The sequence below is a fragment of the Cnephaeus nilssonii genome (assembly GCF_951640355.1).
Source record: "Cnephaeus nilssonii genome assembly, chromosome: 15".
Classification (NCBI taxonomy): domain Eukaryota; kingdom Metazoa; phylum Chordata; class Mammalia; order Chiroptera; family Vespertilionidae; genus Cnephaeus; species Cnephaeus nilssonii.
This window is the reverse complement of record NC_137086.1, coordinates 14,252,364-14,278,711: the sequence shown is the minus strand read 5'-3', so window position 1 is coordinate 14,278,711 and position 26,348 is coordinate 14,252,364. Positions and strand designations below refer to the sequence as shown.

Here is a 26,348-nt window from a genome sequence, read left to right as displayed (position 1 = left end):
TAGAGAAAACCAAAGGCAAGCATGAGCTCCTGTTAAGATGAATTTCTGGATTCAAGGATCCACAGGATTTACTAGTAGATTCAGGCCAACATCTCAACTTCAGTGAGAATAAATTTTGATTTTCATGTGAACAGGAAGCTAAAGTATATTGTTACATACATTTTTGCATATGCACCGAAACGCTTATATTATGCTCCAAAACAACATTATAAGAACATAAAATTTAGTGCGTAGCTGTCACGTAGTATGTTAACATGTGACAGCAGAGCTACGGGCATCCTTGGCTGTGTCATCTTTCTCCCTTTTGTCTTCAGAGGGAAATCTGACAGAACATTTTAGTGTATGTAACAACATTCTTTATAGTCAGTCTACTGTCTACAGAGAGTTATCACTCAAAGGCAGTACCACAAATCTTACTTACAAAGCTTCTTCCACAATTCTGGGATTTTAAAATAAACATACTTTGTATCAGTTATCAGCATTTTTCAGCAGGTTACTCGAGAAAATAATATAAACACTATAACAGGACATCGATATTTAAGCACAGACAAGCTTTTTGAATGAGTAAAATGGATGTAATTTTCACTCATCTATGAAAATGATAATCTTCCAACCAATAGAATGTATATTTTGAAAATTTATTAATGTGCCATAAGACATGCACTTATCATCATCCAGGGCTACCTTTCACACTCGTGGGCGTTTATTACAAAGATTCATACATACTTTGGTATTATTAATAAGGGTGGAAACAATTTTAACAATAGGGGATTAAACAGTGGTCACTCTATCTGAATGACTATCATGCATACATTAACATATCACACTTATAAAAATTATGTAAGGATAGCAAGAAAATGTGTACATTACAGTAAGTTATAAAAAACTTTATGAAACAAAATATGTGTTTTGACCCCAATTTTGTTTGACCTATATAAAAACGTGGAAAAACACAGGAAAACTATGTGTCACAAGGCAGGCACTATTTCTGAGAAGTGATTGAAATGATTATGAATACCTTTTTCTTCTTTGTAATTAATTTTCCTTTTTTAAAACAATAAATATGTTGTTTTTATATTAAGAATTAAATATCCTTTGTTTTTTTTTGTAGGAAGTGAGGTAGTATGAGAAAATCAAGTTGTCAGGCTATTTTTTTCTGAGAGTTGTTGGGGGAAAAATAGAACCAAAATTTGAAAGGACATAGTTTGAGCAGCATGTTTTTTATTTATTTTGTTTTACTTTAAGGATTAGAGAAATGGAGGAGAGGCTGGTAAAGAGAGGAAAATAAAAGATAAGCTTACCAAAAGGATATCCTGGATGTATTTTTCCACTTAATAAAATGCACAGTACAGCTAAGAATACCAAGGAGAAATCTTAGAAAGAGAGGGGGAAAAAACCCTACAAGATGACATTTTTATAGCATTTGGAATAGAAAAACTGTTAACTTATTACAAAGTGTGAAAAACGTGGGCTTTGGCATCAAACAGACCTGGATTTAAGTCATGGTGCCTTTATTTAGCAGCCATGTGACCCTGGGCAAGTTGCTAAAGTGAGTCAGCTCCTGAGTGTAGCGCGATGCAAACTACCATCTAGGGCAGCGATCTGTGTGAAAGTGGCTGTTGGGGCAGCTGTGAGCCCAGGACCCCACCACCAGACTGTGACTCAGCAGGTCTGAGACTGGTCCTGGGCGGGTCTACTATATGGGTAGGGGAAAGAAACATGTGAACAACTCAATGCCTGGCACAGGTAGGTATTTGGTAAATGTTAGATGGTTGTTTTTATGTACAGAATATAGGGCTTCTATCATTTTTCATTAAGGCTATCACAACTTTTTTTTTAAATTAAAACAATGACAAGATCTGTCTTAAGTGAGTATCTCAGACTTTTTTGCTATGAGAGAAGGGAGGCAGAGAATGAACTAAAATGAGAACAAAGAAAAACCAATATAAATGCCATTTATGATCTAAAGCAGTACTATGGCATTCAAAAATTCAACATGAGTGACTCCAAAGAGGTCTTTGACATATGGTCCTGCATAATTTTGCTGAAGCAAATTTGAATCATTTCTGCTTCATGATGCGTAGAACCAAGTCATTTAGTTGATCTGTATGCTTTCCCCACTGATCAGTATCCAAATTTCACTTAGGTTTTGTTGTATTCTATTCATCACCATAAACAGAGAAAAGCTTCATTCTTTGCAAAATGGCCCCGAAGAGGGTCAACTGCTATGCTACAAAGATATCTGCAAATTTGGGGAAATGTAAAAGGTCTCCAAAAATATTCTAGCAAATGTCAAAGATATACTGTACAATTACATTTTTTAACATAAGGGAAAGGTCTTATCCTATTTCATAAATAGTCTCCAGCAATAAAAAGTCCCATGAAAAGGTCAGAGTACATGGCATTTAGTGCACCCAATATTTTAATAGTTTGTCTGTGTTTCTTCCTGGCCTCCTAGAACATGCTGGCTGTTAGAAAGGATCTTTGAAATGCAATCCTGGGGGGAGGGGCGGCACACCAACTAAGATAAGTGCAACCCAGCCACAGAGAGTGGTGGCTGCTGGCCATCTTTTCTCCCCACGGTATAGCCACTATAGGCAAAACACAGACTGGATTATCAGTAGTTATGTACAGAGCAAAAAGTTCAAGAAATTAAATAGTCTAACCATGCTGCTAAAGACTGAGCTGTCTATGATCAGTATACTGCGTTTCCTTCTTAGGTCATCGCCAGCTTTCTCAGAGCAGATGAGAACTACTGTAGATCAAAATGAGGGAGCCAAGGAAAATTATAAGATACTGCACCTGTAACCTGGTATTAGCACTTTTCTCTCCCTGGATATAGACTGAAGACTTTTGATCAAGGGTGCTGATCCAAATTACCTAGTGGGAATTTATTTTTTCTTTAGTGGTTAACCCTATATCCCCTCGTTTAGTGGGAAGATAGTGTCCTCATTCCTTCATTTTTAGAATTTAGGCATATGAAGTAAATATGGAATGAAATATGGGCTGTTCTACTTTGAATTCAAAAAACATTTTATTTATTTCAAACCCAAAACTTAATAGATCCATATGATGTTTTAGAATCTTAGCACATGAGCTGATTTAATTGAGTGACTTGAACTGGAAATAGATAAACTAAAAACATGACTATTTGGGGGCAGGAATTAAGTTTTTCAATAATAATGGCTCCACAACCCTCTTAAATATTGTCTGTTACTCTGCAACACAAGTCTTCAGCTCAATGAGATTGCTTTTGCCCAGCTCCACAATGGCCCATATTCTGTGCCCTTTCTTATACTCTTCTTTTTCTGCCCTCAGCTACACTTGGTTTTTCTGCCTATCCAATCACATTAAGTCTCTAAGGTCCAAGGAAAATTCAACTTATTGAAAACGCCTTACCTGAGTATTTTAACATTCCATGACCTCTCATTACTAAACACTCCTGTAATTATTCAGCATAATATTTACATATTATAAGCCACAAAAACTTAGCATGTAATAATACTGTCTTATATTATTTTTTAAAGTTTTCCATGTGTATTATCAATCCATGAAGATGATAAACTTCTTCAAGGCAAGGTCAATCTTAAACAAGACATGCCTTCAAATAAATATGATGTGTTTCATCCTTACCCCCAATTACCTGAATATAATTTCGAGTTGTATGTATCAAATGTGCACACTTGTCATGCCTAATGGTGAAAGTAATTATTGCATGGTTACAACTTTAATTAGCTTACAAAACAGCAAAACAAAATAATGGTCAGACCAAATCATTATTTGTCTTAAATCAAGGAAGAATAAAGCTATTATTGCTGAAAAGGATGAAGCACCAGCGATGAAATAAACATAACTTCTTTTTAGTGCAATGAGTTAAAAGTTTATTATTAAATGTGCAAAAACAACAACAAAAACTTTGTCATATAAAAGCCTCTTTAAGTTAGCAATTTCCTTTTAGGTTTGGGTTAATCTATTACTGAAAACAGTTATGTAATTATATAGTGAAATGCCCTATGACTAGAGGTACAAATGAAATAAATCATCCATGACAAATACTGATGTAGGACACTATGTGCTTGTCTTACTTTTCAGATAAAAGAAAATAATATTCAATTCGGCTAATACTGAGTGAGTCTCTATTATGTGCAGTACATACCATAACCTTAAGATGGTTATGATCTAGTAAAAGTATAAAGCAAGTACATTGATTATGGAAATCAAGGTACTGGTACTGGGGTGGGGTTGGGAGGTGGGGTAAACTCTTTGGAGTTTTTATTCCAAAAATAATACATTTGTATAGTTATAAAATGGGTTTTATATTTCAGGGTGTTTATTTTCTAAATGCTCTTCATCTTGATAAAATATATTCTAAACAGACAAAGAATTTGCATTTTTTTCTTATTCAATGCTTCCTAGTAAGACTTTTTATCCTTAACTTCTTAATGTCATAAACCTCTCATTTCCCATTTGTGCTGACTATTGGATGTCAGCAACACTGAATTCAGTTACATGTGTGAGCAATAAAGATGTTAATGGTAATTGGTTTTAGTATGTGGTCTCCAGGATTCATTCCATTAGTGAATTTATTTATAATGGTCATTTGTTTTAACAGCAGCTTCTTTTTAAAATTTTTATTGAATTTATTGGGGTGACATTGGTTAATAAAGTTATATAGTTTCAGGTGTACAATTCTATTTCAAATGATCAGAAGCAGATCTCAGGGGCCTAAATACCAGTAAATTGTGCTGGGCCCTTTCTGAGTCAGATTCCTTTTCTAAAAGGATACTCGGGCCTAAGTGACCTCTAAGATCCCCTTCACTCCTGATTCTTGATGAAACTTTTTCTGTTTACTTGACACCAGCCCTTCCCAAACCCCTGCCTAAAGCAGAGCTGCCCTCACTCTCCACCTGACACCTCCTTAGGTTGTGCCAGCTCCCCTTGTCATCTCCCCTTGTCATTTCAGGCAGCATCATAATCACCTCCCTTGTGACCACAATCCCTCTATGATCTGACCACTGAGGCTTTTTTTTTCCTTTTTAAAAATATTTCCTTGAAGAAAACCATATCACTATTATTACAAAGGTGCTTTATTAACACAATCATGCTACAAATATAAAAGGCACCATGTTATAGTAGAAAGAGCACGGCTACTCAGTCAGACAAACCATATTCCAGTAACTCTGATGAGCTTCACCTCAATTTCTGTTTCACTTTTGCTCTACAAGTTAAATATCAATAATGGTAACTATCATGTAGAGTTGTGAGGATTAATTGGCAGAATATTTAGCACAATGCCTGGTACTTAGCAAATACTCAATACATGTTAACTGCTGTTCCTAAAATAATTATTGTCATCATATTTATTATTTCTATTATTATTATAGTAAATAGGTCCCATTCTACTTTTCTAACTGCAGCAAATAGAATCACTTGACATGTGTCTTTTTTTTTTTTTTTTTTACATTTTTATTAATTTCAGATAGGGAGAAACAGAAACATCAATGATGAGAGGGAATCATTGATTGGTTGCCTGCTGGGGATCGAACCCGCAACCGGGCATGTGCCCTTGACTGGAATCGAACCTGGGACCCTTCAGTCCCCAGGCCGACGCTCTATCCACTGAGCCAAACCAGCTAGGGCCTGACGTGTCTTTTACTGATACATAGTAGGGGGCGGGGCGTCAGTTGCCACTTCTGGCAAGAAAATGGCATACCGTGGTTATTGACTAGTATTCTGAGTGATGACTAAGTGAATCACATGCCGCACAGTGATAAATCAGTTCGCTACTAAAATATTTTCCAGATTTCAGAACTATAGATATATCCTTATCCACTATAAAATAATCTCTCAATGATTCTGTCTACATTTAGAAAGATCTTTATTAGCAAAAGATGTGTTCTAACAGCATACTTGTATTAACAGAGAAATCCAGTAGATGAATGTGTTCCATGATGTCAGAAATACCTTTAATGATATCATTAAATACTATAAAATATAAGATTATGTGAAGAAATAAGGAAACATACTGTCAAATGAGAAGATGGATTCTGAACTGGAAACCACAATAAGTGGTACAACATTAAAAAAAGAAGAAGAAAAAGTAAAAAAGCATCACTGCTTTAATGTCTCTGTGCCGCCCCGTGCCTTTCATGGGAACACAGAGCTGCATTCTCCATGAGTTCTATGAGTGGACGGACACTTGCTCTTCATACACAATACAACTGTCAAGCGCACACATCCATTTCATACTATCTATAAACACAGAATTCCAAAAGCAAGCCAAACTAACAGGGTCCACATTTTCAGTTTTTACTGTAATTTCAGACTGACTGTATATTTCTTTAAAACCATGGGTACTTAGCTGTAAAGATGCCTCATTTTGGCAGGGTGCATTAACTGAGCTTAGACTTAATATCTTAAAGCACATTAAATCCTAATGAAACAACAATGCCATTTAAGGAAAGAAGACAGAACTTTATACTTACATATACTTACATAATGTTTCAAGGCCTTTCATGTTAGGAACAAGCAGTTTTGTGACAAGGAAGCAATTGCCAGATTAAAGTGATAATTTGTCATAGATGTCACCATTATACAATATGGTTTGCCAGAAATCAGAGTGGAAAGCAGAAACATGCAAATAAGATTTTTCTTCTGCTAGGTGACTCTGGGCTTTGAATTGTTCTTGTAAAATTAATTAACGCTTCAGCATGTTTCTGGATAGTTCCTTTTACAAACACATTAATATGTGTGCTATTTATATGTACACGTGTGTATGAATACATAAATATATAAGTCTGCAGCTAAAGTAAAATATACAATTAGTTTTTGACATAAAAACATCAAAAAAGTAAGCATTTAAATGGGTGTTGGGTCTAGTATCGTCAATGGAATAACCTTGTCCCCATAGGTCCTTCAACACAGCGGTCGCCAACCTTTTGGACCACTGGTTGGCGACCGCTGCTCCAAAGGTTTCCTTAAACCAGCAGTCTCCAACCTTTCGGACCTCATGGACCACCAGTGGTCCGTAGACCACCAGTTGGCAACTGCTGCTTCAACAGACAAGGCTCTAAAAGAAGCAAGTGTGAGGTAGTTAGTAGTATGAGCCACACACTAGGAAGCAGATGAATGAGGTTCTATCTCTGACCTACAAAACTTTACTACCCACCCTAGATGCCAGTTTTATTTAACTATAAAATGGAAGTAGCATTACTGCCTTCCTACCAACCACAATCATTTGTTGGAGTGGATTAATGAATGTAAAAATATTTTTAAGCTATAAAGAATTACAGTAAGATACTTTCAAGACAGTTTTGCTGCTTTGAGAACATTTAAAAATGGAATGATAGCTTAACTGTAGATATCCTTTTCTGTCTATTCTAAAAAGGGGAGAAACATTTTTGTTTTTATAAAGACATCTTTTATATTTCTAAAGAATATATAATATTTTAGTACATCGGGTCAACTTAGTGTAAAAATATAATATCTCATTATAGTATCTCTATAAATATAAAGAAGTGCTTTGTAAATTCTAAAGGAATATGTATATATAAAGGTTAGCAATTTCTGCCACTTTGAAATGGGTACTTACCTTCTCTTAGACGATCTACTACAAAAGTAAAGCCTGTAGTTCTTGGATGTAAGACATATTCATATTTCTGAAGTCCATTCTTTTCAGCAAAATCATTACTTCGAGCCTTGCTGTTTTCTAAACAAAACAATAGACCATTAGAAGCCATAAAATAAAGGGAGATAATCTGAGGTAAGGAAACACTACAGAATTTCTTTAATAAAAATGGCAGTTAATTTTTCTGTAATTACTGAGTATAGTATAGTGAGTCAAATGAGAAGATATAAACACTTTAGTAAATCCCTACCAAAGATCCTAACAAAGATCCTAAAATTATGTATTTATTGGAATTCTGAAAATTTTATAAGGTATTAATAACCTTTTTATAATGATTTATAGATTCATCTATAAAATTCTTTAAGAGATTTCATAAAAGTCTATATTCAGTGAATACTGAAATAAAATCCTAATAAATGAAAATTTTCATAAGATAGTCTTTAAATAATAAAAATTGAAATACTAAAATATAAGATGCTAATAAAACATAAAGGGATTTAGATATGCAGAAGAAATAACTAGCAATCTGCCAAACATATATCAACTTTTTTTTCAACCCAATAATTTAGGGCTTTAATGCAAAGTGAAATATCTTCCTTGCTCAGGCACAGAGCATGCTAATATTACTAACCAAAACCACTCCACAACAGATTGGGCACATGATTAGCACATCCTGTACAAACATCTGAACATGGTTTGGCTGAGTATAGTTACAAAGTCAAGTATGTGTTCTAACTTTTGGCAAAAACTTCTTTTTCCATTCCATGAGGTAACTTTATAAGTTCCAAGAAGAACCAAACCCATGATTCAGCAAATATATTTGGAAAAAGTAAAGTGTTCAGAAATCTGGCCTCAACCCCTGGAGGAGATCATGAAATAGCTTCTGATGACAGCAGATGTTAGAACCTGCAATCTTCAGCTGCATCCTGAAATGTATAGACTATTCCAAGACACAAGAAAAAGGCATACACACAGACAACTTTCCTGGGAGTAAATTTAGGACCATGGAGTCCCCCAGAGATGGATTCAAAATATTCAAAGCACACTCCTATAAAAGGTGTGTTGTTGTTTTTTAAATAAATGAGAAATTGAGTCAAAGAACTAAATACCCAGAGATTCCCAGCAAGTCAAAAGTAAAGGCCTAAACATGAAAAGTAGTAAGTTCCTTTCACATTCATTTGAGGACAATATCCTGGGCACGGGAGTATAAAATACTATTTTATTGACAGCTTACATGGGATGAGGAAGCCCAGGGACACTAAAAGGATGAGTAGTTAACTACTCTTCAGTTTGCTCTTCCAGCTCGTCACACACTTTAGGGAACTGAAGACCAACTGAATTCTGTTGTAAACTGTTCATACAAATCCAAGTAGTTCTAAAACATCCAGTCACAATGTGAGAAGGTAGAAATAATGAGAAACAGAGAGATTAGAGATGCAGATTTTCCCCTCTATCCCCGCTTCAGCTACCCACACCCAGACTCTGGGGTTACTGGTAACTGCACAAGCACCCCTCTTTCTGACCACAGCCTCCTGTCCTGTCAGCTCACTCCCTGTAACACTCCAATGCCAGCACTTGCTTCCACTCCAATGGGTGGACTGGCCACTTTACTGTTCTCAAACCAGCCAGGCATGTTCCCACCTCGGGGTCTGTGCATCTGTTCTTCCCTCTACCCAGAATGCCTTCTCCCCCAATGTCTGCATGGTTTTCTGGTTTGTTCATTTGGTTTCTACTTAAATCTAACCACCTCTTATAAAATAGCACACTGCGCCCCATCTTCTATCACTCTATTCTTATCTTTATTTTTCTGCACAGCTTTATGAATGCCTAACATATTTTTATTAACTTATTAATTTTTATATAACTTTCCTCATAGAATTTAAGCTTCATGTAAGTAGGAACTTTGTTTTGTATATAAAGCTCCAGGCACTCATATATAAATAAAGAAGTTTTATGTACAAGGGTGTTTAATTACATGTAATGTCCTATTTGTTAAAACCTAGAAAATCTTTCCAAATCAGAGAAACAGAACCCAAAATTATGGTATACCAATTGTGATGGTTAATTTTGTGTGTCAAATTGGCCAAACATTCCAGAGGTTTCTGTGAAGGTATTTTTGATGAGATTAATATTTAAACCAGTAGACTTTCAGTAAAGCAGATTACCCTCCATAATGTGAGTGGGCCTCACCTCTCTCTCTTTCTCTACATGCACGCACACACACATATCCTTTTGGCTCTGTTTTTCAGGACAACACTTACTAATCCTATTTAATAAAGAGCTAATATGCTAATTAGACTGAACAGCAGAACAACCGGACGAAGCCAGGGCTGCGAGGGTCAGCCGGGGCTGCAAGGGCTGAGCCCCTTGCACCAATTTCATGCATCGGGCCTCTAGTAACCAATATAATAATTTTAAAAAATAGCCAATTTTTAAAATATATGTTTTCAAAGAATGAATAATGATGTGAGAGATTACAATCCTATCTAATAAAAGAGTAATATGCAAATTGACCATCACTCCACACACAAGATGGCTGCCCCCATGTGGACACAAGATGTCTGCCACAAGATGGCCAGCAGGGGAGGGCAGTTTGAAAGGACCAGGCCTGCAAGGGAGGGCAGTTGTGGATGATCAGGCCAGCAGGGGAGGGCAGTTGGGAGGGACCAGGCCTGCAAGGGAGGGCAGTTGCGGGCAATCAAGCCTGCAGGGGAGGGCAGTTAGGGGTGACCAGGCCAGCAGAGGAGGGAAGTTGGGGGAGACCAGGCCTGTAGGGAAGGGCAGTTGGGGGGGACCAGGCCTGCAGGGGAGGGCAGTTAGGGGCAAACAGGCTGGCAGGGGAGCAGTTAGGCGTCAATCAGGCTGGCAGGGGAATGGTTAGGGGGTGATCAGGCTGGCAGGCAGAAGCAGTTAGGGGCAATCAGGAAGGCAGGCAGGTGAGCAGTTGGGAGCCAGCAGTCCTGGATTGTGAGAGGGATGTCTGACTGCCGTTTAGGCCCGATCCTACTGGGATCGGGCCTAAACGGGCAGTCAGACATCCCTCGAGGGGTCCCAGATTGGAGAGGGTGCAGAATGGGCTGAGGGACACACCTGCCCTCCCCCCCCCGTGCACGAATTTCGTGCACCGGGCCTCTAGTATAACATAAGTACAAGGAAAACTATAATTCTAACTTTCCAATTTTGTTTAAAAAGTATATGTATGTTTATATACCCATACATATGCCTATGTGTATGTGTGTGTGAATAACCAAATGACACAAAAGCAGTGGAGTAAATTCAAAATAGTGTTTATGGGCAGTAGGATTAGAGTAATGCTTATATTCCTATATGTCTAAATTTCTCCAAATTAACATAAATTACTTCCATAAGCAAGAAACAAGTTATAACCAACAGTAATATATGAAGATAGAATACATGTTAAACATACTTATTTGAAAATGTGCAAGCAAGCTGGATTCAGAACTTCAAGAGAATTACAAGACATTATTCTCTTTGGGTTTAAGAACCCAAATTTCGAGTTAACTGTGGTTAACTAAAAACACCTTTGAATTAACAGACACTTTTTCAAAACTGAAACTATTTTGTATTTTGGTAGCTACTTGAAAAATTACATTTAACCCAACTTCAAACTATCTGTATAATACTGTTTTTTAAACAGCTTTTTAAAGTTTCAGAATTGGTCTGTTTTCTCTATTTGGCAAACAGTTTGGCTTTTGCAGGTTGGCCTTACAAATGTATATGCCATTTTAACTTAAAAATATGCAACTACATCATGTAATAGTGAGTACTCTGGACCCTGAAAATATGCAAGTAGATGTTAATTAAGTTCATAACCTAAAAAAGGCACTTGAGAAAATATAGACTGAAAAAAGTTTAAAATGTATATTGTGTGGGCTCCGAAGGTCTAATGTATGACATTTAAATCTAATGTATTAAAGTAGCAGCAACCCGGGACCTCTCACTCCATTAGCTTTTAATTATTAAATTATTAATTAACTTCCAAAGTCCCCATTCTTAGTGCATTTTGGCATTCACAAGTATAAACTAATCATCAATCTATCATTTCAGTAAAGGATACACTAATTTAGTATTATACATTCTAAGTATTACAAAATTTAAATATGGCTCTGTCCATTTTAAGTTCCCAATGATAGTTTAGCTCTGGTAATCAATCAACTTACAATATATTTTCAAGCTTAAACAATATTATCCTCAGTGATCCAACTAATTTTAGAATTTTAGCTATAAAAATCAAATACAACTATACAGTAAGCATATATTTAATATATAATACTAGTGCATTAAAACTGGATGGTTCATGTAGTTCAGTTCCATCTGCAATACATGAGTCAAAGAGTTCTTCCTTGCTATCACTGTTTCCCAAAATACTTTCATTTCTTATATTGACAAAGTATGGCTTAATCACCCAATCACTTCCTTAAATAGTTTTGTATAATTTGTATTTTTCATTGAATTCTTTTTGGTACTAGTTCCATACATTACTATGTCCAGAGAGTGAATTAGTAGGTTCATTTACATATTCTCCTCTAAGCTCTAACTTGCCCCTCTTAATGGCTTTTAGTTCCCTCGATCTGGTGTTGAGGATTCGGAAGACAAGTTCATTTGCCATCTCTCCATACTATGTGACTTTTAGATTTTAGTTCTGTCCTAAATCAGTCTGTCTTCCTTTGTACAGCAGACCTTCATCCACTGGATTCTTCTCATTATTCTGCCGTATCTTTCTTGAAGTAACCAGGGTATTAACAGTTTATAAATGTTGCTCTTTTGAATGGAAGAATTCTGTAGAACTGCTTCTTGTCCAAAGCTTACCTCCCCTCAACCCCCACCCACATTCAAACCAGAGCAGTTCTTCAATCCAGCGGTCACCAACCTTTCGGACCTCACAGTCCACCAGTGGTCCACAGACCACCAGTTGGCGACCGCTGCTTCAATCTGTCTTAAATCCTACCCTACAATAGAAGGCTTCATCTACAAAAATCACCCGTGGTTTAAAACATTGAAAACTACTGGCTTAGCAAAGATAAAAGAATGCATTTTATTTTTAACCTTTTAAAGAACTTGTGGAAATCCAATAGTATTCTTGGCCTATGTAGTTTGATATCTGGGCAGGTAGGAAGTCCTAACTATGTCTTCCTGTGTCCCCTTCACAACTCAATTATGACTGAATTTTACTGAGAAAGAACAAAGCCTTTCTTGCTCATATTAGGGATAAGGCTTCAAAATAACTTAAATCAACAATAAGTGAAATTGGTTACTATCAGATGTTTTTCTAGTAAGAAGGAAGTTGAGAAAAAAAAAAGGTCTAATGGATAAGTAAATCTTGGAAGAGAACAGAAAATATAAAGAACAGGAAGGGGGTTCTTATTTCTCAAGATTACTTTGGCTATTCACAGCTTTTATGGTTTCATACACATTATATAAAAGGCTGGTATCTACAATATATACTGAGACTCAAAATATAAAGCTATAGGATAGCAAGTATAGGTAATAATGATCTCTTGGGTTGTCCATCATATATTCTGGGGGCTGGAGAACAGGAGTGCTGGGTTCTAACGTGCTACCAATGAACTGAGTGACCTTATGGGTGGGACACTAATCTTGTTGGTGTTGTTACTCCATCTAAGAAAGAAGCAGTTTAGAACAGTGGTCACCAACTTTTCAGACTTCACGGACCATCAGTGGCCCACGGACCACTGGTTGGCAATCGCTGGTTTTGACTAGATCAGTGGTCGGCAAACTCATTAGTCAACAGAGCCAAATATCAACAGTACAACGATTGAAATTTCTTTTGAGAGCCAAATTTTTTAAAACTTAAACTTCTTCTAACGCCACTTCTTCAAAATAGACTTGCCCAGGCCGTGGTATTTTGTGGAAGAGCCACACTCAAGGGGCCAAAGAGCCGCATGTGGCCCGCGAGCCGCAGCTTGCCAACCATGGGACTAGATGATTCCTAAGTTCCTTCAGTTTTTAAAATTCTGTAATCCAAACCCAGGCTACCTTACCTGTGAGATCAGTCCCTTCTGGGAATATGAGGAGTTGAAGTGGTTCACGGATATCACAAAAATAATCAAGCATGTCTTCAAAATGGCTCTTGTCATCCTTCCATTTCCTATGAATGAAGATATAGGCAGCAGCTTGCATGGCCCAACCTAGGATCAATTTAACAAGCATTTACATACAATTTTATTGCCAACATCCATATTATTGAATATAATATTTCAGTTTTTGTTTTATTATGATTTACTACAATAATAAGAATATCATACTTTAAACTCAGCACAAATCTTGAGTTAAATTAACACACATACCAGAAAATATTCTTAAAGGAGTTTGTTAAATTCTGGGGTTTATTAAATTCTCAAAAAACTCTTTTCAAGCCAAACCTAGCTATTAAAATATCAAAGAAAAAAAAAAAACCTTCCCTAATATTTATCAGTAACTCAACCAAAGTTTTAACAATCATAATTAGATATTTTAACCAAGCTACCTACAAGAGATATTAGACTATCGGATTGTTCTCAAATCATGTATACGAGCACACTTTAATATTCCACTTCTGTACTACTCAATCTCTAAATTCAACAGCTATTTTCAATGCTAGCCACTTCTTTAGATTTTATTTAAAAGAGAAAATGTGCAGTGGCTATAAACATATTCATCAAACATATGTACACTCTGATCACATTCCCTTTCTCTAGGCAAATCAACCTTGTCACCAAAGAGGCAGCCCTAAAAGAGTTGTGTTTTATCCACCAGCCATCCCTCCCTGGCCAGAAATTACTAGAAATACTGTGGTAAAAACCTAACTTAAGTCAGCCAATAAAGTCTATTCAATAGTCTATGGAACATGAAATGCTTGGCCCAAGCACATGAACTATCTTAGCCAATAGGATGTTCTCAGAAATTTTGCCTAGGATCATGGATAAAACAAGCCAGTAATATCTATCTATATATATATATATCTATATATATCTATATATATAGATATCTACATATCTATATATAGAGAGATAATAAAGGTAATATGCAAATTAGGCCAGGATGCCGTAACGGAGCGACTGGACAGGAGGAGGTTGTGCGTGCAGCATCGGGGTGGGGGACGGCAGGGGCCTCCCAGCGCCTGTGCTGGGGGAGGGCCTGATCAGCAGTGGTCGCGGCTGCTTCAAGGGTGGGAGAGGGAGGCAGGACCAGACCAGCAGCAGCCGTGGCTGCTGTGGGGCCCGGGGAGCGAGGCAGGGCCGGACCAGCAGGCTGCAGGGTCGGAGAGCGAGGCAGGGCCGGACCAGCAGGCTGCAGGGTCGGAGAGCGAGGCAGGGCCAGACCAGCAGGCTGCAGGGTCGGAGAGCGAGGCAGGGCCGGACCAGCAGGCTGCAGGGTCGGAGAGCGAGGCAGGGCCGGACCAGCAGGCTGCAGGGTCGGAGAGCGAGGCAGGGCCGGACCAGCAGGCTGTGGGGCCTGGGGAGCGAGGCAGGGTGGGACCAGCAGGCTGCAGGGTCGGAGAGCGAGGCAGGGCCGGACCAGCAGGCTGTGGGGCCCGGGGAGCGAGGCAGGGCCGGACCAGCAGGCTGCAGGGTCGGAGAGCGAGGCAGGGCCAGACCAGCAGGCTGTGGGGCCTGGGGAGCGAGGCAGGGTGGGACCAGCAGGCTGCGGGGCCTGGGGAGTGAGGCAGGGCAGTACCAGCAGGCTGCGGGGTTTGGGGAGTGAGGCAGGGCCAGAGCAGCAGGCTGCGGGGTCCAGGGAGCGAGGCAGGGTCGAGCCAGCAGGCTGCGGGGCTTGGGGAGCAAGGCAGGGCTGGACCAGCAGGCTGCGGGACCTGGGGAGCGAGGCAGGGCTGGACCAGCAGGCTGCGGGGCCCGAGGAGCAAGGCATGGCTGGACCGGCAGTGGTCAAAGGGGCTGCTGCGCTGTGGGCCCAGGTCAGTGCTCATGCAGGAGGCAACCAATTCATGTGTCCCTCTCACATTGATATTTCTGTTTGTCTTTCCCTATCTCTTCCATGCTCTCTAAAAATCAATGGGAAAATATCCCTAGGCAACTCGAGGGTGGGCGGCATCGGGCACTGGGCTCTTAGTATATATAAATGCAAATGGATGGACAAAAAAGCAGATAACAGAGACAATAGCAGCTAGGGCAAAATAAAGATAGTATACTGTAGTAAATATCTAAAAAAATCTTGCAGCTGAGGTGCCTAAAGTTTGTTGGCTTCTTTGCTTATCAGTGTTTCTTATATCCTACTAGAGTCCTGGTGCACGAAATTTGTGCACAGGTAAGGTCCCTAGGTGTGGCTGGTGATCAGGGTCAATCGGGGCCTTGCTTCCCGGGGCTGCTGGCTGCGGCCTTCCTTCCTTCTGAGCTGCCCCCTCGTGGTCAGCACATGTCATAGCAAGCGGTAGAACTCCCGGTTGGTCGAACTCCCAAGGGGACAATTTGCATATTAGCCTTTTATTATATAGGATGTCCTTCTATTAGTCCTCCTGAAGGAATTTCTTTCAAGAAATGTTTGAGTCTTAGCATGCCTGGAATGTATTTGTTCTCAGTTTTGGAGGCTACTAAAGCTGAAAACAAAATTAAAAATTCCAAATCATTTCCCCCTCAGAATTTCAAAGCTACTTCCCACTGTTTTCTATCATCTAATAAGGCTCACAAAAAGTCTGACATCATCTTGATTGGTGTAGATAACCCAATTCCTTTCCTCTGGAAGCTTTAATGATTAATTTTTAAATATACTTTTTTCCTCTTCATTCTCTCAACCTTGCTATCTGGAGCTTCTGTTAGATGTTAAAACATCTGGATCTGTCCTCTCATACTTTTCATCTCCTTTCATTTTGCATTGTGTTCAAGAAAAATCCCTTGGCTTGATCATCCAACTCACTAATTTGATCTTAGTTGTGATGACCTACTAATTGAGCTTATTGCAGCAATCATCTCTTTAATTTTCAAGATTTACACTTGGTTCTTCTTCAGAGTAGCCAAAATATATGGACAAATAGCAAAAAAATGTTATGACAAATACAACAGTAACAATTTTAATAAAAATATTTATTGAATGATTACTATGTGCTTAGTACTGTTTGAAGCATTTTTCTTTAATTCAATTAGTTAAGACAGCTTTATGAATTAGGTAAAATCATCATCCCTATTTTATGGATAAGGAAACTGAGGCACATTGAGATTCAAAAGAACTAACCAAGTGGTAAAACCAGGTTTCAAACGTAGGCAGCCTGACTCCAAAGCTGATGTTTTTAACCAGTGTACTAAACAGCAATATATACTTGAATCTCTCTAAGAGTACTTATTAAACATAGTGACATCGTTTACTCAGAGAATTAACTACTCCTTAGAGGCTAAACTTGGCATTTTTTTAGTACTAGACTATCTTCAAAGCTGTGCATTTTCCTCAAATGTCAGTTCTGAATTGTCTTTGTCTTTGTAAAGGAGGTTCTACCATTGAACAATACTGGCAGGTAGAATGTATTTCTCCATCCAAGTGAGGGTTTCTGTTGCTCCCTTGGGGGAGGGAGTAGTAGCAAGATCTGTGGAGCTGTGCCATAAAACTCTTCTAATGCTCTGTATGTTTTAGGAATCTCAAAGGGAAGACAAATGGCTGAATCAGTCAGCCTCTTGGACTCTCCTTTGAAGATATGATTCTTCCCCTTTGTGCCTTTGCCTTGTCATGTTCCATTTATACATCACTAATGCTTTTGAATTTTTACTGCTTTTAGCTTAAACATTTTTCTCCCTTTCATAAAAATCACAGGAACACCTTATGAAGTCCCCCTCTCCCCCATTTCATTGCCATTAAGGCATATTTTATTCAAGTTTAAAGCAATATCCAGATATCTCTTAACATTTAAAATCTTCAAATGTACATTTTTATGATATTTATTTCATAAGTCTGTGAGCTGATAAATGACAGTGCAACTGATCATGTCATTTGAAATTAAGCTATATACTAGTAACTCGACTTTTCCATATGTTTCCATTGAAGGACATTCCCTCTATCACCTCAATTTCTCAGACAAGGGCTAGGAGCCTGGCAAGTTGATAAAGACAGATTCTGTGCATGCTGGCGTGGTATTGCTACTACTATCTTCTTTCTAAAACCCATTTACATTATCAGCATTGCCTTCTCAAGCAGACAGAATTCTGACCTCCAGCACTGTGAGACAGTAAAGATGAACTGTTGAAGCCACTCCATTACAAGCAGTAATGGGAAAGTAATACAGAGCATAAGCAGAGCCCAGGTCTTAGTTTCTAGTACTATTCTTTTTTTAATTTTTGCTAGCAATTGATGGTGTCGCTTTCATTGCTTTTATTATTTTTGTTTCAATAGTCCAAAACTTTAATTTGCATTATACTAATTAACATAGTAATTTTTTTAATCCAATTTATTGTAATTTTCACTTGACATACAATGTTTTTAGTTTCAGGTATAAAACAGTGATTAGACTTTTATATAACTTACAAAGTAATCACCTCAATAGCACCATACAGTTATTAAATATTATTGACTATATTCCCTATACTGTATTTTACCTCCCTGTGACTGTTTTTATAACTGTCAATGTGTACTTCTTAATCCTTTTACACCCATCCTTGGACCCTCTCCCATCTGGTTACCATCAATTAAGTTTATTTTTTAGATTCTACATATAAGTGAAATCATATGGTATTTGTCTTTCTTTGACTTATTTCACATAGCATAATAGCCTCTAGGTCCATCCATGTTGTCAAAATGGCAAAATTACATTATTTTTTATGGCTAGTATTCCATTATATATATGTACCACCTCTTCTTTATCCATTCATCTACAGATGGACACTTAGACTGCTTCCATATCGTGGCTATCTATCTATCTATCTATCTATCTATCTATCTATCTATCTATCTATATAAAATAGAGAAATACGCTAATTAACCGGACACTGAAACGGGTCGACTGGACAGGAGGTTGCGCACGCAGCGTCAGGGGCGGGGCGGCAGGGGCCTCCACACGCCTGCACTGGGGGAGGGCCTGATCAACAGCGGCCCCGGCTGCTTCAAGGGCTGGAGAGGGAGGCAGGGCCAGACCAGCAGTGGCTGCTGTGGAGCCCGGGGAGCGAGGCAGGGCCGGACCGGCGACTTAAGGGTGGGCGGCGCCACGTGATTCTGGCTCCTAGTTGTAAATAATGCTGCAATGAATATAGGTGTGCATATATCTTTTGATTAGTGTTTTAGATTTCTTTGGATAATACTAGTGGTGGAAATGCTGGGTCACATGGTAGTCTATTTCTAATTTTTTGAGGAACTTCCATACTCTTTTCCACAGTGGCTACACCAATCTGCATTCCTATCAACAGTGCATGAGGATTCCATTTTCTCTACATCTTTTCTAACACTTGTTGATTTACAGATGATAGCATTCTGACAAGCGTGTGATGATATCTCATTGTGGTTTTAATTTGCATTTTCCTGATGAGCATCTTTTCATATGTCTATTGGTCATCTGTATGTCTCCTTGGGAGAAATGTCTGTTCAGGTCCTCTGCCCATTTTAAAAATCAGATTGTTTGGAGGTTTTTTTGGTATTAAGTTGTAATATCCTTACATTTTTTTATATTAACGCTTTATAGGATGTATCACTGGCAAATATCTTCTTCCTTCCATTCAGTGGATTATCTTTTCATTTTGTTGATGGTTCCCTCTGCTGTGCAAAAACTTTTAGTTTGATATATTCCCATTTATTCCCGCCCCCCCCTCCCCGCCCCCCACTGCCTAAGAAAACATACCTCCTCCTCCAAAAAAAAATTTAAGACGGATGTCAAAGAATTTACTGCCTATTTTCTTCTAGAGTTTTATGGTTTCAGGACTTAAGTCTTTAATCCATTTTGAGTTTATTCTTGTATATGGTATAAAAAAGTGATCAGTTTCTTTTTTTTTTTTTTTGCATGTATATATCTGGTTTTCTCAACATCACATAGGCATGGGTTTATTTCTGGGTTCTCTATTCTGTTCCACTGATCTATTTTTATGCTAGTACCATGTTGTTTTCAGTACTATAGCCTTGTAGTATAGTTTGAAATTGGGTAGCATTATACTTCCAACTTTGTTATTCTTTCTCAAGATTGCTTTGGCTATTCAGGGTATTTTGTGGTTTTAAATTTGAGGATTATTTGTTCTATTTCTGTGAAAAAAAGCCATTGAATCTATCTATAGCTTGCTTTAGGGAGTATGGACATTTTAACAATATTAATTCTTTCTTTCCATGAGCATAGAATATCCTTCCATTTATTTGTACCTTCTTCAATCTTATAGTTTTCCAACTGCAGGTAAACTGCAGTTTTTACCTGTTTGGTTAAATTTATTCCTAGATATTTTATTCTTTTTGATGCAATTGTAAATGGAATTATTTTCTTAATTTCTCTCTCTGATAGCTCATTACTGGAGAGTTCACATTTAGCACTCACCTGTTACAGGTAGGTTGGGTGGATAGAGAGTTCCACAGTGGCTTCTGCCAGTACTTCTTTCTGGGAGAAAGCTGCCCCTGCAGCCCTCACCCTGAAACTAGTCTATTAAGTTCCTCCCTCTATGTCCCTGGTGCTTTGTGAGTTGCTGCCCCTATACTGGGGGTTAGAGCAGGTGAGTCCATGTGCGGCCCAAGAGGAGTGTCTAGGTCATTAAAAGCCCTCCATCTCTCTGGGATATAATCCCTGCTGTTTTTCATAGGCAGATGTTATAAGGATTCCTCTTCCTGACACTGGAACCCTGGGCTGGGGAACCTCATGTGGGGCTAGGATCCCTCATTCACTGGTGACATTTCTGCAGCCAAGATGTCCCTCCTGACTCTCAATCGCCACACCATGGGTGTGGGACCTGATGGTCCACTTCTCCGCCTCTCTCCTACCCTTCTCAATGTGAATTTTTCTTTACATCTTAGTTATAAGACTTTTGTTCAGCTAGTCTTCAGGTGGTTCTTAATGGTGGATGTTTATAATTTAGTTGCAATTTTGATATAGGAGGAGGCGAGCACAGTGTTTACCCACTTCACCATCTTGACTGGAAGTCCCCCTAAAACCATCCTATATAATAAAAAGGTAATATGCAAATTGCTGTCATGCCCTCACACAAGATGGCCGCCCCCATGTGGTCACAAGATGGCCGGCAGGGGAGGGCAGTTGGGGGCAATCAGGCAGGCAGGCAGGCAGGTGAGCAGTTGGGAGCCAGCAGTCCCAGATTGTGAGAGGGATCCCAGATTAGAGAGGGTGCAGGCTGGGCTGAGGGACACCCCCACCCCCCAGTGCATGAATTCGTGCACCGGGCCTCTAGTTTTTAATAAAAGGAACTAGGCTTCCTTAGAGAAATGCTGAGCCTAGGACTGGGGCAGGGAAAATACAAGATTCTTGTACCAAGAGAAAATGACGTATATAATAAATACAACAGCTAATTCAGTTTTCCCCAGTATTGCAATGTTGCTTTTTCTTTTAAAATGCCATTACTATTTAGAGGTACCTTACTTGGCCACAAGTGAAAGGACAACTGAAGGCACTGCAGTCAAATTATCAGTTGAAATTAAGATGAAAAAACAAACTATAACGTACATTGGGTCCATCTCTCCTATCTTTTTACTATTATTGTAAAGTGCCCTTTTCTAAGTTGGCTCAAACTGATCATTGTAAGATTTATTTGATTTGTGCTTCTCCACTAAATGCAAAGCACAAGCAAAACCCTAAAACTCCCTCCAAATTATTTTAATGCTTTCTCCAAAATCACCCTGATATAAAAGGATTCCTTTTAGATAATCTTTAGGATCTAAAAATTAATTTAGGCAAAGGGATTCCTTAATTTACAGAAGCTTCATTTAAATTACTTAGATCTCAATGTAATCCTAGAAAGAAGTATAATCCTGGTATACTGCCTGGCACATGATTTAGCTGAACTGAACCTTCGTTCCCAATGTGTTTCCTTCCCTGGGAAAAAATATCATCAAACTCATCTCAGCCAAACAACTCTGGCAACTGAAACTGCAAAATCAATAATTATAAGAACTTATTTTTCACCTAGCAGACTTGCTAAGATGAAACTGATCTGTGCTACATATCTGAAAATACACAGAGATGTGTATGGGATATTCAGCCACTGAACTAAAACATGTTTATATATACTGTCTACTATATTTCATTTGACAGTTTTCATTAAAATCTTGACTCATAAGCATTTAATAAAATTTACTGAATGAGTAAATCAATCATTAGATATTTTTTTTTATAGATTGGTGAAATGGGGAAAGCAAGTTAAAACAGGATGCTTTTGGCTATAAATAACAGAATACCATATGAAAGTCATACAAACAATCTGGGCTTATGTTTCTCACATAAAATGAAGTCTGGCCCCAAGGCTGGTTCAGACACCAGGCTCTCCCTTTCTACTCTGCCATCCTCTTGAACTCAAGACGGTTGCAGCAGCTCCAAGTATGATGTGCTCTCACAATAACGTCCCAAAGCAGAAAAGGAGCACATCGGCCCTTCAATCAACCTTTTCCTCTTAGTAAGGAGGAAAATCTTCCCTAGAACCTCCTGCCAGACTCTCTACATTAAGTCCCTCTGGTGAGATTGGCCAACAGGAGGCTGAAAAGGCAGTATCGGGTGTTTTCATCCTCAGTTTGGGATGTGTGTATCAGAGATTCATTGTTAAGCATTCAAATATGCTTGCTGTAGAGAGTCCTTCCAGAAAGGCCCAAGCAGTTGTCAGTGGTGATGAGGATCATTAACCTAATGTAAGTGACTAAACTGATACGTTGGTTGCACGAAAGAAACTGACAGGATGAAGTGTTACTGATACAGAGTCTTGCGGAGAGTTTTCTCCAAATTAGAAATGTATTGGTCTTATTTTTCTGAGTTATAAAGCAGGACAGCAACATAAAATTTTGTTAAATAAAAAAAGGGTCCACCAAATTGGATGAAGTCAAAGGCCTTCATGGCTTAAAGATAGTTCTAGTTTTAACTAATATCCACTTTAAGCAGGAGGAAGCTGGATAGAAGAGGGAGAGTTTTCTTTCTCACGGGAGATAAAGTCTGGTATTAAGAAAAGAACTGTAAATATATCAAATAGAGAAACATTCATTCTTTGTACTTGATACATGATAAATAATAAATTTAAGGTGTTTCAATAAATTTAGTACTTCTTAAATGAGCAATGACATCTTTAAATTTATACCTTACTAACACTTATAAATACACTTATGAAATACAGTTAAAACTGCAAATTTGACCACACAAAATGGATTATCTTTCCAGTAAGCATATGGTCCCTGTGTTGCAGCATTTTCATGTTTAATAGCAAAAGGAGCTATCATCATTTCTCCAGTGCCCTGGCAAAGTATACAACAGATCTGAACCAACCGGTTTATTACTCATGATGTTTAAAAAGAGAAATGCTTATAAAACACCAAAGGCATTTAAAATAAATTTCCAGTTACTTCTGTAAATCAAATTTGACCAAGAAATTTTTAGTATTTTGGTAGACTGAACTTATGAATAGCCTCCTACCCAGTTTAAAATATCCTGCTAAAGCAAACACAACAGGACCTTCTAAACATGCACACACACTCAGGTTCTGGATGGCTTTAGCAAAATGAGATTCACAGAGGCCAACCTGTCACTTCTGACTTCTCCCTGATCTCATTCCAAACACCCTAGATATATTTCAGAGTTGATGACTTTCCTAGCTTTCACCATTACATTATGTTGCAGTTTTAGAATTGAGTTATACAACAATTTACTTTGTCAGGGAGATTTTTAGTTTAATACATGATTTGGTCACTTTTTAAATCACAATCTCTTTACCACTTTATGCTTTCTAAAAGCCCTCAAACTCTTCTGCTACTCTAGTGTGATTAATTAATGACCCAGAAAAACCAAGAAGCATGAGCTGGGTGGGCACAAATGGCACATGCATTTCCTGGTACAAACTCACCAAGCAAATGGACTTTTTATGCCACCTTTGGGTTTAATTTTTCATTTCATTAGATTTTGCTAAGTGTTTTCAAAGTTGGTTAAACATTAGAATCTATGTGTGCATCATCATTAGAAACAGCAGACATCTAACCATAGGACATTTTTTCTTAAAATCTAATTGCATATATCTTAGCAAACTCTAGACAGTTTAGTTAACTTACACAAACTCTTCATAACTTGATCTAGAATCTAAACACTCTTAATGATTTCTTTCCTGGCTTGCTGCATAAGTCTGTTACTTTTATACTTTAAGAAAAGAACTTACAAATTCCAAACTCACACATTCTCCAACCTGGCACTATAGATACAAAGTATTATTTCCCTTTAGTCATTATATTCCAAACATCTGGTAAGCAAACATTTGTTTAAAAATAATTATAAATAGCAATATTAAATATTCCCTAAAGTCATGCCAAATTGTCAACACGCTAAGTCTAGCATAGTCTGAAGCCAGATATAGCTGTGACCACTAAGATGCATTCATGCTTTTCCCTTTCTTTCATTTCCTCCTGCAAATTCCAACTGTAATACTCTCATTTGCAAACGAGTTCTGCTGTTTTTTAAAAAATATATTTTATTGATTTTTTTACAGAGAGGAAGGGAGAGGGATAGAGAGAAACATCGATCAGCTCACTCCCCTACTGGGTATATGCCTGCAACCAAGGTACATGCTCTTGACCAGAATCGAACCTAGGACCCTTTAGTCCACAGGCCGACGCTCTATCCACTGAGCCAAACCGGTTAGGGCACGAGTTCTGTTTTGATTTTGTTGTTTGCTGCCTACACTTTTGCCCTGTTAATTTACTTTGCTCTAGTCACTATAGAAATACTAAAATCTTGTTTCTCTCCAATCCAAAATCTGTTCTCATTAATGGTTTGCATTTTCATGAAATCCTGTTAAGTCTGCAAATATTTAAGAGCCTACAATATGTAAGATACAATATGTGAGAAGCTTATAACTCATGTGAGAAAAGAAAATAGGGAAATGGACAAGCTAAGAATGACAGACTTACATAGGAACACAGGCAAGAGGAGAGACAGGTTTGCAATGATAAAAATGGCTATAGCGGTGCAGAGTAGGTGGAAATAAAGATGAAGTGATCAGGGAAAGAGAATATAGGTCTGTGAGGCACTGGAAAAATCAGAGATCTAATATGAATCTCTGTAAGACAAGAAGTGAATGTTCCAGATGGAACTGTAGAAATAAAAGGCAGCAGCAAATAATACTCTACTGGTGTTTAATTTAATCCTCACAATCATCCAATAAAACAATACAAGTTGTAAAAAATTGAGATGTAATTTGATGTGGCATTAGTTTCAGGTATATGACAAAACAATTTCATATACAGGTGGGCAAAAGTAGGTTTATAGTTGGTTGTATGGAAAATAATATAAGAAAAAATTCTGTTTCATGTACTCATATTATAAACCTACTTTTGCCCACCCCGTATGTGTATATAGTAGTGATTTTCAAGTTTTTCATCTCATGGCACACATAAACTAATTACTAAAATCCTGCAGCACACCAAAAAATATATTTTTTGCCGATATAACAAAAAATAGGCATAATTTTGGTTCATTCACACCAGATAGCTATTGTGTTGTCATTTTTTAATTTGACAATCTAAGGGAAAAGAGGTCAATGTCCCTGACTAAATAGTCAGGTATTGCATGTTTTAAACATTCTTGCAGCACACCGGCTGAAAATCACTGGTATATAGTGAAATTATCACCACAATATGTCTAGTTAACATCTATCATGACACCACACAGTTACAATTTTTTTTTCTTTTCTTATGATGAAAATGTGTAAGATCCACTAGCTCAGTAATTTTCAAGTATACAGTATGGCATTATCAACTATAGTCACCATGCTGTACATTATTCCCAGTCCTTTATTATGACTAGAAGTTTGTGCTTTTTTACCACTTTCACCCATTTGCCTACCCTTTAACCCCCAGCCTCTGGCAACCACCAATGTGTTCTCTGTATCTATGAGTTTAGTGTTTTTTTGTTTAACTCCAAATGTAAGTAAGATCATATGTATTTGTTTCTCTCTGTCTGACTCCACCTAACACCCTCAATGTCTATCCATGTTGTCACAAATGGCAGGATTTAATTATTTTTATGGCTAAATAATATTCCTTATTGTGAGTGTATATACCACTTTTACTTATCAATTCATCTATCAATTCACAATTAGGTTGTTTATATGTTTTGTCTACTGTAAAAGTTAGAAAGAGACCACCATATGACCTAGCAATTCCACGGCTAGGTATTTATCCAAAGAAATTTAAAACACTAATTGAAAAGATATATGCAGCATTATTTACAATAGTCAAAATATGAACACAACCTAAGTGTCTATCTATAGATGAAAGGATAAAGAATAAGTGGTACATATATATAGGAATATGAATCAATCATAAAAAAAGAATGTAATTTGCAACAAAATGGATGGACCTAGAGGCTATGTGAAAAAGAAAATACAGTATGATTTCACTTATATGTGGAATCTAAAAAATAAATGAACAACAATACAGAAACAAATTCGGGCAGAGGGCTATCGCATACAGCATAGGGAATATAGTCAATAGTATTGTAATGACTATGTATGGTGTTAGGTGGATACTAAACTTACCAGGGCAATCACTTCATAAATTATGTAAGTGTCTAATCACTATGTTGTACACCTGAAACTAATAATAT

The 26,348-nt window shown here is 37.8% G+C and overlaps 1 protein-coding gene across 3 annotated transcripts in view; it reads right to left on the bottom strand.

The window, feature by feature from the left end:
* LCLAT1 (lysocardiolipin acyltransferase 1) overlaps window positions 1–26,348 on the bottom strand; it is a 199,703-nt gene that overhangs the window by 39,064 nt on the left and 134,291 nt on the right. For all 3 annotated transcript variants that reach the window (XM_079792736.1, XM_079792734.1, XM_079792735.1), the window contains exons 4-5: window positions 13,651–13,797; window positions 7,592–7,708 (exon numbers count right to left, since the gene is read on the bottom strand). In XM_079792736.1, the coding sequence (XP_079648862.1) occupies window positions 7,592–7,708; window positions 13,651–13,797 (264 nt within the window). The remainder of the gene's footprint in view (window positions 1–7,591; window positions 7,709–13,650; window positions 13,798–26,348) is intronic.